Source organism: Tetrao urogallus, assembly GCF_951394365.1.
Source record: "Tetrao urogallus genome assembly, chromosome: 17".
NCBI classification, from domain to species: Eukaryota; Metazoa; Chordata; class Aves; order Galliformes; family Phasianidae; genus Tetrao; species Tetrao urogallus.
The window spans coordinates 702,787-723,270 of record NC_136830.1 but is presented as its reverse complement, the minus strand read 5'-3'; the positions used below and the strand labels follow the sequence as shown (position 1 = coordinate 723,270).

General features: G+C 40.8%; 1 protein-coding gene across 1 annotated transcript; it reads right to left on the bottom strand.

Moving 5' to 3' along the window:
* Positions 1 to 1,237: 1,237 nt before the first annotated feature.
* On the bottom strand, positions 1,238 to 19,575 carry LOC306953101 (septin-2; the record flags this gene model as incomplete). Its single annotated transcript, XM_079543948.1, has 11 exons — positions 1,238 to 1,306; positions 6,048 to 6,105; positions 7,040 to 7,123; positions 8,132 to 8,277; positions 9,146 to 9,247; positions 13,380 to 13,497; positions 13,933 to 14,067; positions 17,352 to 17,475; positions 18,091 to 18,177; positions 19,354 to 19,453; positions 19,549 to 19,575. 11 exons carry the CDS (start codon positions 19,573 to 19,575, stop codon positions 1,238 to 1,240), a joined length of 1,050 nt encoding a protein of 349 aa, XP_079400074.1.
* Positions 19,576 to 20,484: the final 909 nt, after the last annotated feature.

The window sequence follows — 20,484 nt, the reverse complement described above, 5'->3', positions numbered from 1 at the left end:
AAGCATGATTTGTAAGCTGCAGAAAGAACTGTGCTAGTTTGCAACAAGAAATAATGATTCATACTATGCGAGGTTTCCCCTATCAAACAGCTATTTTCACAAGAGGCCAGAGTCTGGCCATGTGATAAAGTCAGCATGAAATCTTGGGACCTTTACTTTAGGCTAAAGAATTTAACAGGCTGAATAACTACCAGCTCCTGCCTGAGGAAATGAGAGCTTTCTGCCAGGCCCTGCTATCACATATGCTGCATGGTTAGCCACAAATTAACCTCAGTGTTTAGATTTCCAGCTCAGGGAATACATATCTCATTATGGAGATTGGAAGACATAATGTGAAGATTACTTTACCTGCAAGACTTGGAATTGTAACAGCATGAAACCTGAGCTTGAACTGCTGCTTCCCCTTAACTACTTCTACTAAGGATTACAGTGTACATAACAGTAAAACCACCAACTTCTGCTTAAACAGGAGCCCAGTGAATAAGTTTATTTCTTAGGAGATTGTTTTTTTAAATATATAAACAGGAAGACTGAAAGTTCAAATAAAGGCAACAAAAATCTCCTTATTTTAGGCTTGGAATGTTGGCAGCTGCCACAAGGTCATGAGGGATAACATAATCCATTTTATTCAAGCTTTACATTCCAGAAGACCAGCAATCAAAACTGGAGTATTAAACTGCAGTGTTAAGCAACAAGACACCTCACATCCTTCTGGTTTTTAATCTTGCATTAAAAAAATAAAACATGCCAAAGAACTGGAAAAAGAAATGAGTATTTCTGAAGACAGAGTGAATATCTGCTACAAGAACCTTTTTTTCCTTCACTCATTCTGATCTCATTTAATATATCATACCTACCATCAAGCATTCAGTACACTTAACCAGCTTGTCTAAAATTTCATTTGTTTTAAATTCAGAAGTCTACATACCCCAAATACTCTACTTTTGTTTATGTAGAGACAAACTAATATTTTGAACAGCTTTTTGCTTGCAAAACCAAAGTCAGATGATCCAAAAAATAAGGCATTGAGGATAAGCATTTGCAAATCTTAATGACAGATGGAAAAGTAGTGTTTGCATAATTTTTTTAATGTACCAGAACAGCACTCTGTTTTACTAGAAGTGCCATGAAGGCATGTCCCAAGTGCAGAACTGGCAACAGTCACTTTGAAAGCCTTATGTAAGAGGAGTACACAAGTCAGAAAAGTCATACCTGATGCACCCAGCCATTCAGTATCTTAGTCATCTCCAGGCTTCATCCTCATCTGGGCTTGCATCTGTGCAATCATCTCCTGCATGCGGCGCAGCTGTAAGAGAAACACGCACATGTTTAGCACCATCTCTCAGCTTCAACACGAGAAGTCCAAAATCCAGGAAACTCACAATGCTTTCTTCCATGGCAGAAAGCAGATCCTATTTGCCTCCTTCTAAACCAGGCACATGTAACTCATTCATAGAACTGAATACTGTATTTTTCCCAACCCAGATTCTTCAAAGCATCGCAAAGTAACTGCACTGACACACAGAGAATGCGCTGCTCCCAACCAAGAACTGGCAAAGAGCAGCTACAGGTGCCTGTGTCACTTTCCCTTGCCTAGCTTCAGATGCAGATTTGGGAGATAAGAAACAGAAGTGCATACACTGCACTAAAATTAGCTGCCTTATGTACTGGGACACATCTCTTGCTGCAGCAGAACAGGTTCAGCAAAGACTAACTCAGGCTCCTATGACTGCAATGTAGATTCACTCTGACAAAAGGAGATCACAGGAACAGCACGCTACAGCTAACTACACTGATTGTTAGACATCCATCTGTATCTTTTCACTAAACAGTCAGAAAGCCTCTGACAGAGAGATGGCAGGCATAGTTCTGCAGGGTGGAAAAGAAAAGAAGTAGGAAGATTCAGACATGAGAGCTGTGTTGAGTCTTTGGTACAATAAAAGAAAACTGGCTCAAAGATCCATTTGTACAGATGCAGGACACCTGGTCTTTGAACGACCCTACTGCAGATTTATCACCAGAGCGAAAACTGGCTTTACTGGGAGCTTGTCTATTTGAGCTTTCCCAAGAACACTTAAAATTGAGCCCTGAAGTGTTCCCAAAATAGAAACCATTCAGTAATCACAGGGAAAGATGCTGTTCCACATGTATTATGGTGATTTTTCAAATTAGTATTTTGCTAATAGTCAACATCACACATTAAGACTTGAATGCATCTCTAAGTCTCATGTCCTCTTAACCTAAGGGATAAAAACATGTCCATAGCATGAAAGAATAATATGCTCGGAGACTCAAATTTAAGATGAGACAAAAGAATTGACACTAACACCAAGATGGTAAGGTTTTCCTTTTACATGTGATTCTGGTGTTAGTCTGTGCCATTCGCTAAACAGTGGCAGAATTCAGGAAGGCCTTCAGGAACAACCGGGCACACTGCACACATAATAGACACTGATGTTTCTTTTTAACAAAAGAAAGCTGGCAAAAAAAAGTAAAGGAAAGCAGAGCGACATGAACACATATCATCTTCAGGAGACAACTGTAGTTTTTCACTGCATTTTGTTCTGGCTTTCGCTGAGCATTTGATATGCAAACAATCCTGAGTGGTTTCTTCTTGCTGTAAAACTACAGCTTCTAAAGGTCTCTGCTCCAGGTCTCAGCCATGCATCTCATAGCAGCACGCTCAGCACACAGCCTATGAGGATGCCAGGCTCTGCCCAGCAGCAGCCATAACTGAACTTCGGGAGAACATATAAATATCTCGAGAAGGAAATCATCTGCACTGTATAAATCCTGGCAGCTCAAGTGTGGAATTCACAAATAAATATTCCTGCCTTCTGCCCAGCCAGGGAGTCAACCCAAGCTGTACTCAGCACGGTAACCACGCCAGTCTCTTCCAATGTTCCTCTTCAAGTGAAGAGAGGACACAAGAACCATTTCCACGTGTTACAAGTTCAAAATAAGTTGTGTCACCCCTCTGGAAGCACGGCGTAGAACAGTCTTTCATCTTAAGATGAATCTAACGCTTCACACGTGACTCAAAGTAATGCCTCTGTCCCCTGCACTGGGGCAGAACAAGGCAAGGGCCTACAGCACCTTGATCTTGCACAGCAACAGAGGCCCTTACTGTAAGAGCACGATTAATACATTCTGCAGGGAACTTGCACACATTCCCTAAAGAAACACGACAGCACAGAGATGATCCACAGGACAGCAGAACGCCAGGAAACAACATTTAGAAATGTGAACACAAGAAAGTTTCCTGCAAGTTCCCAGACAATGAAAAGAGTAAATGTAGCCATGGTATAAACTCCATCTATTTCACTTCACCAGGACTAAAAGGGAGCTTAAACTATCATGTAACCACTGGGTACTTAACACATACAACACTTGTAGCAACACAAAGGAAACAACGGCTTCTAAATCCCAGTGGTTACAGAGCTCAGAGGGGATCCCAGCTTCCAACAGCTCCCAGGCCCACACAGAAACCACGGGTAAACAGTTCTGCATTACCTACAAGACTTCATCCCAAATTTTGCCCACAATACAGACCAGTACTTCTCCTGAACAAACGAAGTGCTCAGCAGCCAAAAAAAGTAATATTAAATATAAATATGTATTTAAATCTGAGGAACTTTGTTTCTTGTTTTCACGTAAACACAGACTTCAGAGGGAATATTTCTAGGAAAATGTTAAAACTTTGAAAGGATTTTATTACAAAATATTTTCAGAGTAAAAAAAAAAAAGTATTGCACAACACTACAAACTTTCCTAAATTTGAGCCCATCCACACCACAATGTCAAAACAATCTGAACTACAGCACATTTACTGCAAGGAATGTGGTTATCGTTATTCTTACTTTCACTTCCCAGCTCAGAAAAATGGGTCATCAAAGGAAGATGAACGAAAAGCACAAATTAGCAATTCCAAACTGTGAACCAGAGACCACATCCTTTGGCATACTAAAACTCATTTTAAAGTGATGCTCTGATAACGATGCTCCTGGCCCTAACCCAAGTGTTCATTCCTTCCAAGGTTACATAAACCTTACAGAGCTGTAAATAGAACAGGCACCGTTACTGATGGGAATGCAGAGCAGGAGGGGAAATGGATATTTGTTTTCTCTGCAAAGGCTGTGGAATGCGAGCCCATTTCCTCTGCGCTTCTTCCCTCCCCAGATTTTTCCCAGTCTGAAGCATAGGGATGATACGGAGATGAAGGGATTTCATCCCAGCTCATCTACAGAAGATTCAGCAAAGCTTCTTGATCTCTTAGGGAGAATAGAACGCAGAACATAAAAATCTGTTTGTTTTTCCAAGTTCTAACCTAATCCTCTGCAACTTGGGCAGCAGTTACTCAGAAATGATGAGTCCCAGAGGGAACTTTCAGAGACCATCTGTCAAGAAATTCAAGACTCCACCTATTTAACGGTAACACTTAAAAGCCACGTTACACACATATACAAATATTTTACACAGGTCTGCACAGAGTCAGAACAGATCAGTCGACCGTGAGGAGCTCGCCGCACCAACAGCTTCCCACAGAAACACCGCAGAATGCGTTCAGCTACAAACCTGAAGACAAGTAGCTCTAGAAGAACACCTAAATTTATACTTAACTGCTAGGGCACATACAATTTACATCATTGAAATAACATCAGGATGAATAGGATTAAAGGATTAGGGATTAAACCCAAATTGCACGACACGAATGATGGAAGCGCTGGACAGAAGTAACAGAGGTGTTTCTCTAACCACGCTTCTGACACTTCAGAGCAGCCGGCACTGCTGGCAGCCAACTGACAGCTGCTGCTGTTACACACACACACCAGGGAAGGGGAGGCAGCTGAGTTGTGCACAAAGTCCTTGGAGAAGTTCCAGCGCCCCAAGTGCACGGCCAGCACTTCAGCAGCACAGCTGCACCTTCATCACTGCAGGACTTTCTGAGTGCATTTATCTCATTTAATCTCTGGTAATTCGTGTTTTCAACTACTAGCTATGGTGGTAAACAGCAAAAAAATAAGTAAATAAATTTTTAAAAAATTCCTAAAAGGAAATATAGAAGCAGCTGATTATGTCAAAATGCAAAGGTCAGCTATTTTTAAACATGGATGCTATGAAGGAAAAAAGAAACGCACAGACTGAAGTAACTATATTTCATGAACTTGCAGGTACTGGAGCCTGAATCTTTCATCCCAGAAATACACATAATTGGTTGTATTTTTAGTATTATTACTTTAATATCTTACTCCAAATCACTGCATGTATATCTGTATCTGTATATAGTGACCTTTAAGTCATGCATTCCTTTATTTATGAACTTGAATCAAAGCTGAACTGGATAAAATTAGGATAAACAGAAAAATCTACTACCTTCCAACTGGCAGAAAGCATTTCCACCACGCAAGAAGTCACAAGCACTGGCAGCATGCTACTTACATTGCAATATAGGCTCACAATCTCTGAATCTTTAGAATTGTAACATAAAAATATCAGGATGAAAGGTTTAGCAATAACTTGAAAGCAGAGTAAGAAAACAAAGATAGAAAAATTGAGTGGTATTAAAGAAAATTTATAGGTTTTGCTGCAAGACAGAAGATTAAGAGCTATGCACACAAATTCCGTCATAGGATTTTTAAGATTCTGTAACCTTTTCTACTCTTTAGCACAAGACATGGATAAATTTACTGCTAACGTGTTTGTGCTAAAGCATGCCCACCTGAAACGACATCGGTCTACCAGTCTACTCCAACACATGTTTAAAACAGCACACGTAGATAACAGACACAGAGAGGCTTTGGTACTTAGCAGAAAACATAAATTCTGTTTATGGAGATGAGAGATACTCTGCCTGCAGAACCAAAAGTCCCCACGTGCAACCTGATATCCACCGCATACAAACAAACACACCTTGCACGCCAACTTGCATGCAACAGATCACATCTTCCTTCTACCCTTCCAGTCTGTATGCAGGAGCTGATGCAGAACACTGGAAGTGGAGCACGGCAGATGCGTTTGAAGAACAATGGTTGTAGAAGCTCTCTTACCTCAGCCTCCTTCTGCTGAAGGATTCTATCCTTGTCTACAACTTCTTCTTCAACAGGCCTGTTGAACAACAGAACACACTGATGATGTAGGATACAGAAAAAGTCTCCAAGAACAGCTCTGAGATTCACATTTCAGCTACTGTAACAACACAAAAGTCTGCATGCTTTCTCATAGTGGAAATGGGGACATTTTTTAAACACATTTGTATGGATTTTTTAAAATGCCATCTTCTACTTATCCCTAAACTCCTGTTATCCTCACTCTATTTTTCTTCCTCTGTTTCTTAGTTTCTTCATTGCTAATTTGCTATTTTTTTGCTGCAAGATTCCCTCTACCACCTACCCTTGGAACAAAATCACCCATGAAAGCAATTGTGGAATTGCTGCTTAAGCTATTTCTTCTCTTGTTTAAGATCTGAACGCTTGGATGAATACTCAGAGAACTAGATGGGGAGAAGAATACCTTGCTATCAAGATAGATGCAATGAGAGTAGTTGGTGGACTTAAATTTGCCAAGAACAGAAGCATTACAAGAAAAAAGAAAAAGAAATTACAAAGAAAGGTTGCTTGGGCTAAACTTCTCTCTGCAGCTATATGTGAAGGAGCAGAAAAAAAATCCCACACGGCAGTTTTAATCTCATCAGATTAATAGGCTGTGATCTGCACAACCTATATAAATGTGCCCACTAGAGTTTGTTTTTCCCAGACAGGTTTTATCTGATCATGTCTACACCCTGCTTCTTTATGTATCTTCCACTTAAAAGCATAGAGAAGAAGGAACGGATATGCAGACAAGAGCAGCTGTCTGTTTGTATGGCACTTCACAAGAGTCATGCTTAATACTACAAAAACGTCTTATGAATTTCACTTACTCCATACATTGAAAGTTGATAAGAAATAATGATGAGGAATTGCTTCAGAGAAGTGTGTCAGGTGCCACAGAAAAAAGGAAGAGACTCACAAGCAGAGCCCAGAGACACGCAGACACTTACTTGCCAGTTCTCTTCAGCCTCTCTGAACGGAAGTTTTCATAGTGCAAATCTTGGGTCACCTCCTGCAGGTCCTGCATGTGAGTTCTAGAACATACAAAGCAATACTGTGTGCTTCATGCTTCTTGTCAAAGGGAATATAAAAACTGAAAACAAAAAGTTATTTTATGTAATAGATGCATTCACTAGAAGGACAATTTTTATATACCAAATCAGCCATAAAGCTTGTCAGGACACTGCTTTCATGCTTGCTAGTCTTTTGATTTATAGGTTAGCACCCTCCCACCAATATCCTTAAAACAGGTACAGCGTGCTGTCTTGTTCACACATTACTTTAAAGGAGTTGTTTGTATGAGTCTGCAGTGTTAGAAGCTTGTGAAGACTCGTTCAGAAAGATTTAATTCCTGTTTTTGACACTTAAAAGTCATTAACTACAATTTGGAACTGAAAGCTGAGCAGAACTGCTTGGCTAAGGTAACAACTGGCATCACCCAGCAGCTTTCAACTACCTGGAGAAAGAAATGCTGCTGGAAATGATGACCAGCAGAGGGCAATCCCTGCTCAGCAGAGACTAAAACCAAAAACGCACTACAGAATTCAACTTACAACAACAGCAAGATAGCACAAGAAATTACTTAGAGCCATCTACACTGACAGAATGCCCACATCAGCTACAGACACCAGGGGTGGGGGGTGTCCTACTTAACACAGACTTTCCTATACTGATAAGAAAACTGAGCTTTGCCTTTAGAACACTTGTCTTCATGGATTCACCAATTACTTTAGCATCTAAAGGCTCTCTGCCTCACCCACTGCACTGTAAGAAAGCTTCAATTTCTACATAGCAACGTAAAAACAGTTCACATAAGATGCACCTTATCTGATCATTTAAAACACAGAAAATATTTTCTTAGCTCAGACCAGAGGAGCACAGTGGTAAATTAAGCCGAGGGCTAAAAGTGGAGGCAAAAAAAAAAAAGTCAATCTGCACTTCATTAGGGCTACCATGGCATTAAATAATTCATGTTCATGTAATTCTCAAGTCATTCCAGCAGGGTTACATCACCAGGCTGCAGTGATTTTTGCATTACTCACACCAGCATTGTGCGCAATTTAAGGAAATCATTGTGCTCTGGGTTCTCAACTTCAACAACTCCCCAAGGATACAGACGGCCTCGGATTTTCTTCCCTTTCACCTCAATAAGTTGGTTGGATCCAATAACAGCAAAGGGAATGCTAGCCTGATTGAGACAGAGCAAAACAAGTTGTTGCGTTGGCTTTTGGTTGGGTGAGTGGGTTGGTTTCTTTCTGGGGGGGGAGAGGGGCTGGGGATTTTTTTTGGTGCACTCAGTTGTTTGCTTTTTTCTTTTAAGGAAAGCACAGAGGTGCAATAAGTAGCAGATAGGAGATGGGGAAAAGAAACGTTGACAGAAGTACTTCAATAAAATCCTTCTACACCAGAAAACCAACAAATTCTGTGCTCAACAGTGCAACCTCTTCTTGCTGAAGCCCGTCGTTTTGTTAGGATTGGTTTGTCCTAGCAGCAGCTCAAAAGGAAATGACACTTTTCTTTAGGAACGTCTGACTGTTGTTGAAACACAAATTGGGCATAATTCGTCATCTGACATAACATCATGCATGGAAAACAGCCAACAGAAACACGCTTCAGATACAGACTAAAGTTGCTGGAGACAGAATTTCACATGTGTTCTTCAAGCATCTGTGGAAGTATCAGAGCACTAGCAGGAAGTGATTTAATTTAAACCTTTACTACAAGAGGAAAGTTGTTAATTAGTACAGTAACTCTAAGTGCATATTCTCTTTTTGCCTGCATATTAAAAGGCTTGTCAGGCTGTCAAGACAACAGACAGCAAACCACTGTTCTTGGTGAGCAGTTACTTACATTCAAAAAAGAAAGTCACAATACTACATTTGGAGCTCTGATGAAGCAAAGAATGGATTAGAAAGGATTATAATTCAGAATCAACATTTTTTCCAAGAACAAAATTTGAATATTCAATGCATATTATAAAGGAATTATTATCTTTAAGCACACAGTAAACCTGAACACTGCAGCAAAACAGTAAATTAAGAAAGAGTGAAACTTGCCTTTAAGACTCTAGTTTGTTCTTTAAATTCCTCATCTTCATCAGAATCTGCATCAGGGAGCTGGTAAATCCTAATGCCGTGTTCAGAAATCTCATCTAGAACCTGAGGAGTTTAAGAGACGAAGGAAAATAAACTCTTGTCCCATTGAAGAGTTATCATTATGTGAAAGATACATGAAAAACGTAACTGGTTGTCACATCTGTAAGTCTCAAAGCACGTTCTTCTGCTCTAAGCAGCCTTTAAAAACCAACCAATTGACAGGAATTACCACTACTTGCTCTTTACATTACGAACTACCAAGTTAGATTAGGTACCATAAGACTACCTTACATCCCACTGATTTCACTCTGTCTATGCAGAAGATGTCAGCATTTTTCTTCACTCAACAGACAGACTTGAACCTCAAGCACGCAAGCAATGCAGGCAGAACAGCTCAGGTACAGAAGCACTCCTTCAGTAAGGTACGTGTTCAAAGATTAAGAAACAATTCCGAGGTGGACATTAATCACAACTGCAAAATGAACAAAGGAAGCCCGTGCCACACGTTTGGATTTTATAGATTTCATTCTGCTACAAAAAGCACATCTAGAAACACTGCTGAGATTTGCCAACAGTAGAGGTTCTCTTTAAAAGCAGTTTAGTAACAGCCATTGTAATAAGCCAAAGCTTTGGCTGAGATTACTGTAATCCCTATCTGTATACAAAGTCAGAAATTACAAAACACGAACGGCAGCTCATCTGTCCATCTACCCAAAGAGAAACAGACTCACTGACCAAATACTCTTCGTGACATTTCTAATGTATGCTTGTTTGCACATGACCTCATTTGAACAGTATATTTCTGTTCAGTGAGATAAAGATTCTAACCTCTTTTTGGATTTCAGCCCAGCTTTTGTTACCCTTTTTCTCAGTACCCTTCTGGGCACAAACAAGCAGCCGGGCTCAAAGGATTCCCCAGGGCTCCACCTTAGGGTCAGTTCTCATCAGCAGCGTTATAAAGGACCCAAATGCAGAACACAAAAGCATCATAAACAAGTTTGCAAATGATGCAAAATCAGAAGGAGCTGTCGATTGCCTCAAGAGCAGAGAGGCCTTGCAGAATCCTTGACAGACTGGAGGCCTGGGCAGTAATGCACTGCACGAAGCTCAGCGAGTGCCAGATCCCACATGTGGGACAGGGCAGCCCCACAGCAAAGGCTCTGGGAGTTCTGGTGGATGGCAAGTTGAATGCTGTGTGCTCTGGCAGCCAGAGGGGCCAGCTGCACCCAAAGCACATCAGGTACAGCACTGCCAGCTGGGAAGAAGAATACAAAGAAGTAAAACCAATGTATTTGGAGATAGGATGCATTAGTTAAGCATCAAAAACAATGCAATCCATGCAAAAATATTTGTACAAAAAAAATTAAGGCAGTCTACTGTTTCTTAAATCAAGCAGATGAAAGCTGATTTCCCACTTCAACTACAGAAAGTGATTCAAAGTCCATTAAGAAGTAAAAATCCATAAACAGTTCTTTTTATTGTCACTAATGTGTTGGATTAACAAAAAACCCAACAAAGTATTCCTGCATGCATTCCTTCCCTAAGGAACTCACTGCAGGGGTAAGCAGCCAGCTAATGCTAGGCATGTGGCAAGTGGCACTGTTCAGTCCTTTAAAACTGAAGGAAACGCTTCTGTTGTCATACTATTAAGAATATTTGTGTGGGAAAAGCACTGTCAACATCTTGTTTCACAAAAGAAGAAAAGTAGCTTGAAGAGAACGTTAGGAATGAATGCTGATATTCCACAACAACTCTCTTCCAAGTGGTCGAAGACATCTTAGAAGGAAAAAAGATGCACTGCACCAAGTCCTCATACGGGGGCTCCCCAAAGGCCTGCAGCTGTAACCCACAGCTGGCACAGGAGCAGCAAGCACAACTGCCACAACCGACCTGCAGCTTCCTTTTTTTCTTCCTTTTTTTCTTCCTTTTTTTTGAGGTCATAAAAAACATTCCTAGATGTCTATGAGCACTTGTGCCATCATGTGTCTGTAGGTGTTAAAACAAACATAACTTGATAGCACAATTAAAACTAGACTCCAGCTGCATGGGAGAGGTCTTAATGAATCGTGTTGAGTTCCTTGATCTTCTGTTGTGTAGCAATCAATCACTAGAGCAGAAATGAAAGTTGTCCAACTGGACCTTGACTATTAAGCAGCTGTTGGAAATAAAACAATCCCTCACACCATCAGACAAGAAGTGAACTGCAGCTATTCCCATGACAGTGCTCTCCTGGCAGGTATATACACATCCCCCGCACTCACACGCGCCCAGAACAAAACAGGAGCCCACACCTAAGCAAGGAGTACTATCCTTTACAGGAAAAAAACAGGAACAAGTCTTGCCAATAAGCTGTATTAACTGCATTACAGATAAATCAATAGATTTGTTCTTGCTTTGCAAAATGGAAGATAACTAATTTATCACCAAACGCTAAGAAAACATGTAGAGCAGGGATAGGTGGGGCAGGCTGCAGTGCGATGCCTTTAAGTATCTGCATAAAACAAGAAAACACATTTAACGTGACTGAGATCTTACAGATAAAACACAACTGAAACAATAACGGGAAAGCCAACAACAAGGGGTGCTAGAATAATATATTACAGCTGTTAAACCTACTGCTTTCCTGAAAGGAAAAAGAATCGCAATAAAAACAAACTGTATTTCATGGTCCTAACAATGAAACAGCATTTTGCTTTTTCAAATCTCCATTTTATTGGCCTCAGAGGATTCTGTGTTCTTAAAGATTAGCCTTCCCATGGGAAATCAAAAAAAAAGTCAAAATATTAGTTCCCCTCTCATGAAGTCATTCTTTTGAGCAGGTTTCCTTAGCAGCCCTGCATGGCACAGCTTGTGAAACTGCCTTGCATTTCTTCCCACTCAAGAGGGACAGAAAATAACTTTGAATTCCAGAAAGACCAAACAGGAATTACTCCAAGCTGCGTTTCCTTCACAAGCACCACAAACTGGTTCTGCTGCTTTGGACTACACAGCAAAACACAAACAGTTTACTTTAGATTGACGGCCAAATGGCAGAGATCTGAAAAAAAAAAAAAGACTTGAAGCTGCATCAGCAAAGGATTTTGATTCTTACTCCTGATTAGAGATTCTGTTAGCCAAGGTGCTTTGAGTTAGAACAATATACAGCAGCTGGACTTTCAAAGCTTTGGAACCACATTATACATTTGACTTCGTATAAACTCAGTTTGCTGAGCAACCTTTGCCAGCAGAATAAAAATAACGCAGGCTGTTTTTTACCTGTTTCCTAACCACTCCCTCAGACTGCACTGTAAGTGCTGGTATGTCGTGCCAGTGAGCACAGGCACAAGTTTTACTCTGTGTAAGCAGAGACTGTTTTAAACACTGATCAGTTAAAGCTAACTTTGCACTAAAATGGGAGGAGGTAGGCATGGATAGCACAGAACACGGTCAAGAGAGGTTGCCTTTAAATTAACCTGTTCATCACAGCACGTGAATTGGGATTCACCTCCATACTCCACAAGAAACACCTCGTAAGCCTTCAGTCTAACATCAGTCACAGAACTGTACTAACTCCAAATTCTCATCAGGTAACACATTTGCCTGCATCACAGCCACTTTGCAACTAAAATCTTGTGTCAGCAAGACAAAAAAGCAAAGGTCAAACAACACATGCATTACACTGTGCTGGATTCTAAGAGACCAATGAGCAGCAAATAAAAGTAGCATAAAAGAAAGACAATGATAGCATGCATTGAAACCTAATAAGAGTATGTTCCTCTTCATTGCACCTAAGAACTATTTTAGTGAAAGATAAGTGCAGTTAGAACCCGTTTCGTGTTCAGTTATTTTAGGCATTTGAACATTCAGCATGCCGAGTGAGTGATCCTGTCAAATATTCCTCTAATGCTCCACTTAAATGCTTGCTTCAGGTCTTTCAGCATCATTCTGCTTCCAAACGCTGAACCAGAAAATAAGTACCTGTGAAAACTGAGCCTGAAACACACTGCTGAAAGATCAGATACAGTTCCATAAGCAACAGCTCCATGAACACTATTAGCACCAGAAGAAAATCTTTCACCAAGTCAGTATAACCACTGAAAAAAGAACCAATAAAGGCAGCACAAGCAGTCATATTTCTGCTACGTTATTTCCCTACGGTGCTCTTTCAGTTCACCCACAACACATGTCATTTCCCCATAGCAAACATTAGACCTACTCTTCTCTTCAGCCTCTCTCTCTCCTTCAGTGTCAGCGTGTCAGCCTTGGCAATCACAGGGACAATGTTGACTTTTCCATGAAGAGCCTTCATGAATTCTACATCTAATGGTTTCAACCTGCCAACAAGTGGGGAAAAAAATGAAACAAACTCCAGTGAACTGTGTTTGTTCTAGCTTTATACAAACTAAGTAATGTATTAAAAATGATTTTTTCGAGTATCTACATCAACAGTATGTTCAGGATAAACTAAGTCAGAGCACTTGCTTATCAGCTCTGTCGTCTGAAGATTGAATTGCAATTAAAACTGTCACTATGAGATATATACAGTATTGTAAGCTCTTAGGTTTCTAGGTGATAAACCACGTAACACTGACTGCTTCAAAACAATATTCATCACCGAAAGGGAACAAAAGCAGAAGAGAACATTAGTCTCCAAAGACCATTTAATTGCATTGGCTAACTGACAGTACCTACATTTTTTTTCCCTAGTTCAAGGAGTGAACACTCCCAAACACAATGTAAGACCCTCAAATACAAGAGCTTTTTCTTACCCATGCCCAAAGGGAGAGATGAAGTAAAAACAGCAATGGACTCTATTGTCTATAATGTGGCGCCTGTTCAGCCCGCTCTCATCGTGAAGGTATCTCTCAAACTGGTTGTCAATGTACTGGATGATGGTTTTGAAGCTGTTGTATGGCAGGGAGGAAGGAAGAGAATCATTGCAAATTAGCTTTAAAGTGACAAAAGATGAACAATGCAAAGGTAAGAACAATAGGAGAAAGTCATGCTTTTGTTAAGATTCTTACTGTTAAAAAATTCAGTGCTGCAGTGTCACACCTATTATTGATGAAAAGTATTTAGATAACACAAAAAGGCATTTGCAGAGCAGCCAAGTGCCCATTTACATGTACAGCTACTTTCAGTGCTACTGTGACCACCTGGACAGAGTGAGTTCAAGAGCAAGTGCAGAAAAAAGCACCGACTACAGCATAGGCAACAGAGACAGGAACAGAACCGCCTGCTTTTTTTTTTCCTGGGGCAGGGGCTAAGGATTTGCTTTTAAACCAGCTGACAAATGATACATCCTGGATATCCTCTTGCAACCCTGACCTGGAGCTAAGCTTCTATAGTTACCTATGGAAATCCTGGTATTCTAGTCCATTTGAATTAAATACAAACACATTTGAAAGTCATGCACCAAAGCATCACATGACTTTGGCTATTTTCATTACTTTACAGAATCCTTTTCTGTTGGCAAAGAAAAATAATGCCTACTTTAGTTCAAAGCAAATTAAAATAAGCCCTGCAGAGGTAAAGAAACACAAAACATGGTTATAGAGATTAAGCGGTTACAAAGAACAGTGGCTAAAGAAAAGAAAGCACAATGCATTACTAAGAGGACTGTTTTAAGATACACCAGAGCATGTAGACACCTGCAAACAACATTAATGTGAAAGGACTTTATATTAAGCACCGAGGAGAAGGGAAATGAACACACTGATGCAGATAAGACTAAGCCAATGTCTGTGCCGTGAACATATCTTAAACTACTTGAGACAAAAAAATAGGAGCAGAAAGCTTACCTTGAAAAATAGTATCTCAGTTGTGGGAAATTGAAAATTTGGATGGAGAAATTAAGAAGAAAACAGATGAGAAAGCACAGAAAAAGAATTAATAACAAGGAAGACAAACACAGTATGTTGGTAAATACCGTGGCAGGCAGAGAAGTTCAAACCTGGGGTGAGTTGCACTAATAAAGCTGAAATAAACAAGAATGATGGAAGAGATCCTGAGCGGAATTCGATTTTTCACTGCTGATTTTGCTCTCGAATTTTGGAGGAATGCATTCTATGACACAGTTACACACAATTTCTCCTTGCAAAACGTGCACTGTTTTAATTCATACCACAGAAGACAACACAGCACTACGTGATTTACTGATTTTGACCTTCGTGCTACTTAATATCTTCATATCTAAATGTGCTGAAAAGCACAGTGTGTTTTATGTTCCTGTTGATCTTTAGACCCTTTTAGCTGCTAAAGGTAACAAGGCTGAAGACATACAAATATTAGGACAGAAACCAAGCACAAACAATGGGAAAGCAACTATCACACATTTCTCTGGCAATGTAATCAGTTTACGTGCAGTTTTCTAGTTATAACAGCTATAATTTTCCCTATGAATGTGGAGTTAGTGACCTGTACCTCCTGACTTCCGGGAAACACCTGGATTATACCCCTGTGCTATCATTACTTGGAGATAGCACATCCTGTATTGTAACAGCAATAACATAACCACTGCATTTAAGAAGCCCACTGGGGGAAAACGAACAATATTTCCAAGCTGCCAAAACCCACAGAACACAACTTAACATAATCCAAAATAAAAATAAATACACAAATTAGCAGCAGCCAGAAAGCAGCACCAAGAGCCCAGCGCACCGTAACCAAGACGAAATAAGGCTCACCATCACCAATATCTAACAAGCCCAGCTGTGAAAGCTTTTTGTTGTTTTTTTTTTGTCAACCAACATTTTGATGGCAGATTTAATCCCAAATCTGTGTCTGAAGCTTCCCCCTTCCTGCCTTAAATAATTTCTCTCCAGTCACCAAGGACATCTGTCAGGATCTCAATGTATGAATGCCCATTCTATGCTTCAATCCTCCCGTCGTTACAAACTTTGCTGCTCTCCAAATTCATGCCTAACGTGGTACCAAAAGAGCTTTTTAGGTTTAGTTTGGTTTGATGCTAGAGCACAGAACTCCAGCTGGCACTAAACTTAAACAAAGCTCCACACAGAATCTCATGAAAAGATACACTGTTATGGTTACCACAGTTAGCATTTATCCACCTTTTCTTACTGTTCAAATATCAAAGAAAACAACCTATTGCATAATTTATTACAGCACAGTCACTAGTACTGCATTTCCCAATCCAAAACTGCAAGGCCTCCAATCAAGGCCATCCAACCAATACTCTCCTAACTGCTACCAGCATTTCTGCTGCGACAAAGAATACATGAAAACTGATCACAACTCCCAAACTCTGTTAGGAAACCTAGCTAGGAGAAAGCCATTTTGAAGCAGTGTCAGTGATTGCTGCCTCCCAGAAGCTTCATGCCAGTTTGATTTTTTATTTATCCCTTCAAAAACCAACCTCAGGAAAATCAATCACCCTGAAAAACATGTGGTCTGCCTTCACTGCAGCTTTGGGAAAAAAGTTTTTATGAAATACAAACTGTGATCAGCACCATCTACTGGTTAACCGTAACTGCAGCAAGAGCTCCTGAACACAAACTGAAGTTCCAGAACACAAACTTGCTGCATCCTCTGAAGAAACAAGGAAGGAAGGTGGTCACAGAGTCAGTCCCAACTACAGTTTGAAACGAGTCTATCCGTCCGTGTTCCTGTGACATCCTGTACAGAACAACAGACTGCCAAGATGACACGCATCACAGCCCAGTCTAAGTTGTGACACATGGCATAAGAGTACATGTTTAGAGAGAGAAATCTAGAATTCACTGATATTTTCATTTTGCATTAGTAAGTACTACTTGTTCCCACAATGCACGTTCGTGTTTAAGAACTGTCACAGAAAACAAAGCATAGCACACCAAGTCATTCTACTCAGTCTGAATCATCACGGAACGATTTCTGTTTAACAAGCCCCTGAAAAGAAAAGGGGAAAAATCTGAGCATGTACGTCTCTAAGAAACATCTTAACAGAATAAACAAAGGGCATCAGAACACAATCAGCAGGAAGAGCTCAGCGTAACACAATGCACGGCAGAGCCGCTCGTCCAGCGGAAGGAAGCTCTGCTCAGCAGCGCACGGAAGAAGCCCGGCCACGCTGCTGCGCAGAAGGGCGCCCTGCTGGCACTCTGCAAGCTACATCACTTCAATTCAGTAACGCTGGAAAAGTGGAAGATTCAAGCTAGCAGGCAGGGCAGTGTTCACAGTTCACACGTACCAGTCCTGGCTGTTGATGGCGTCTCCGTACCCTGGCGTGTCCACCACCGTCAAACGCAGCTTCACGCCCCGCTCCTCTATCTCTACTGTAGAAGCTTCAATCTGAACCGTTCTCTCTATTTTCTCTAAAACAAAGGAACATTTGCACTGTTATTATTCTTATACCCCTACCAATGCTGCAGGAACCCGTGAAAGAGAAAGCAATGAAGAAAACACAAAGCTTTTACTATAACCTACACGACAGAACATTTAAAGAAAAAAACAGTCCAAACTCAACACTTTTTTCATAAAAACAAACAAAAAGCCACAGTGAACTCAAAAAATCAGATCTGTTGGTGATAATACGCAAAAAATAAAACAATACTAGGAAGCGTGCCAGCTTCTTTGTCAAAAGGCATTTAAGCTCTGAGCAGAATTTTGGACTTCACAGGAAGAGAAAATGGGGAATCGACTGAAACCACATTTAAGTATTCTAACATCTGAAACGTTTGTCGTTTGCTTTTGCTCTCTGGGGTTGTTGTTTGTTAGTTTTTTAAATAGAAATTGATGACTAAACAACAAAGGTTGAATTTTTTTAAAGGAAATACAAATGAGAAAAATGACAGCTTAAAGACAAGCACTGGGAGAATTAAAATACAGTAAGACTGTTTGAAGAAAGGGTCTCAAGGGTGAAGTTATCATCAGGATGAGAACTGTGAAATTTCCTAGGGATGTAAGTGGACAGAAGGCTCCACATTTACCTGCAGCTCCAGGAATATAGCGCTCTGGATAAAGATCAGTCAGAAACAGACTGTTAATTAAAGTAGATTTTCCCAAGCCAGACTCACCTACAAACAAAATAATACACGTCATTCAGCATATAGACTTTTTACTCCTAGGCTTTTTTAAGCACCTCCTCTTTCCCCAAGCCCACGTAACAGAGGATCTGTCAGGATCCACTCAAGCTTTTGAGATAAAAACATCAAAGGTTCAGCCAAGCAGTTTTTAAAAGGCAGGAAAAACAAGCCCTTAGTGCTTTCATAAACACTGCAGGAAAATGCTAAGCTTACTGTTCTACATTTCATAATAAAAGCTGAGAGGCCATACAGCACTTTAACTACGTAGAACCAGCGGTAGGTAGCCTTATTTCATGGAAACTTATGAAATCCAGAGCTGTAGCCCCCCTGCTGAAAGTTTATTTGAGCTTTTTCCCTGTTGGGACATTGGTTGGACAGCACATGAATAAAGCAATACCACATTAGCTGTCAAGCTCTGCATCCCTGTAGTTAGGCTACATGCTAATGAAAAGAACGCAAGAAAATTACTCAAAATTCCATGAGAAGTTCCACCACTCTAGAATTTCAAGTCACACGAATGCTGTCCCACATTGAAGTAGTAAAGTTAAACGTGTAAATGCAACTGCTAAACCAGAACTTCAATGTTTTGTTTTGTTTTGTTTTCCTAACCCAAGACATCAGAGAAGTCAGCATTTAGAAGAACTGGCCATGCTCTCCTTGCACCCGTGTAACACTAAACTCATTCCACGTCAGTACAGCTCAGCACATCACTTCAGATTGCTTTCTGCCAAAAGTCTTCCCATCCTACAGCTGCTCACTCGCAGAACAAGCAAACTAAAAGTTTATTTATGTCAGATTGGGGCAGCACAGAACAACAGAAAGCAGAACAGCATCACCATTGCAACAGAAAGATCCACAGTGTGCACTCACATGTTCAGCTGTAGAAACCTGACAATCAGAAAGATTAGGCAACTATCCCTAACATCTGATGATGAGTCAAGACAACAAGGATGTCCTGCTGGCACACAGTCATCATCTCTAATCACTACAGATACGTCCTCCTATGAAACATGACAAAATGGAGATCCAGCTACACTGAACGGTTCAGTGCTTTTCTCTTCTGCATGCCCATAAATTGTTACCTAGGCAGACAGGGATGTCTGTGTGAAAGAATTATTTATATTTTATGGTTAAAATCAGGAAAAAAACCCCAAACAAGCAACTCACCAACCACCATCAGTGTGAACTCAAAGCCCTTCTTCACAGATTTCCGGTGGACCTGGTTGGGCAGATTAGCAAATCCCACATAGCCTGCTGAGTCGGAAAACTAAGGAGAAAGAAAGGCTGAGTGAAACCACCGCTGCTTTCAGAAGCTGGACAGATTGGAAACACAGAACTCTGGCTGTGCAGCCATCTCCTTACCTTCACTTTTTCACCTGACTGAGACATGTTTAGTTTCTCCAAGTGTTAGACACTGAAAAATAAAATGCAGAGTACACGATAGTTGATTTCATGATTACTTTCATTTTAATTTTGAACTGATTGATTGCATACAAATACCGGCTTTTATTCTAGTAGGATGAAGTGTAGAAGAACAGCATTGTTTTTCATCCTGTTTTTACCCTTTCCACAGATAAATTACAATTTTTTTCCTAAAGCCACCTTACAAATAGCAGCCACTGTTTTATCTGTTGTCTAAAAGGTACCTAAAAGTGACAGGTGAGGATTGCGACAGCATATGAAGTCCCCAGACCTCAGGACACCTACAGGCTCTCCAAGTGAGGGCTACAACGTGATTTTCAGACACTTTAAGCACGTTCCCTGAACATTATGGGACACTGCAGAACCACAGTGTTTGGCTCATTCACACTGAGCATGAAAACTCAACCTGACCTGAGAGACCCCCATAAGTAACTGCAGTTTCTGGCATCTGGAGAAGCTGAGTTTTGGCAAGCCTTTATCTTCTTCCTGAAGGATGTTAGCTGCAGTACAGATCAGTTATCACAGCAACGCGAGGCCCTTTCAATCAGGAGGTGAAATGGAAGGAACACTTCACAGCTTGCTTTGCTGACAGCACCGCCCTTGGCCTGGGAAGCAGGAAGTGACCAACGCAGCACCTGTGTGCTCAGACAAACGCCTTCCTGCCGGGCAGCAGCAGCCATCCCAGCAGGATGCAGTGCAGCTTCTGGCAGCGGCTGTTTGACAGCCAAACCCCGGCAGAGAAACACCAAGCTCTGGGCTGAAGGAAAAGCCTAAGCTGGCATTATTGCACTCTGACTTTTAAAGGAAAGGCTTACACACACTTAACTTGCCCTGGAACAGGCACTTCGAATCCCACCGGCTGTGCACACCAGGCAC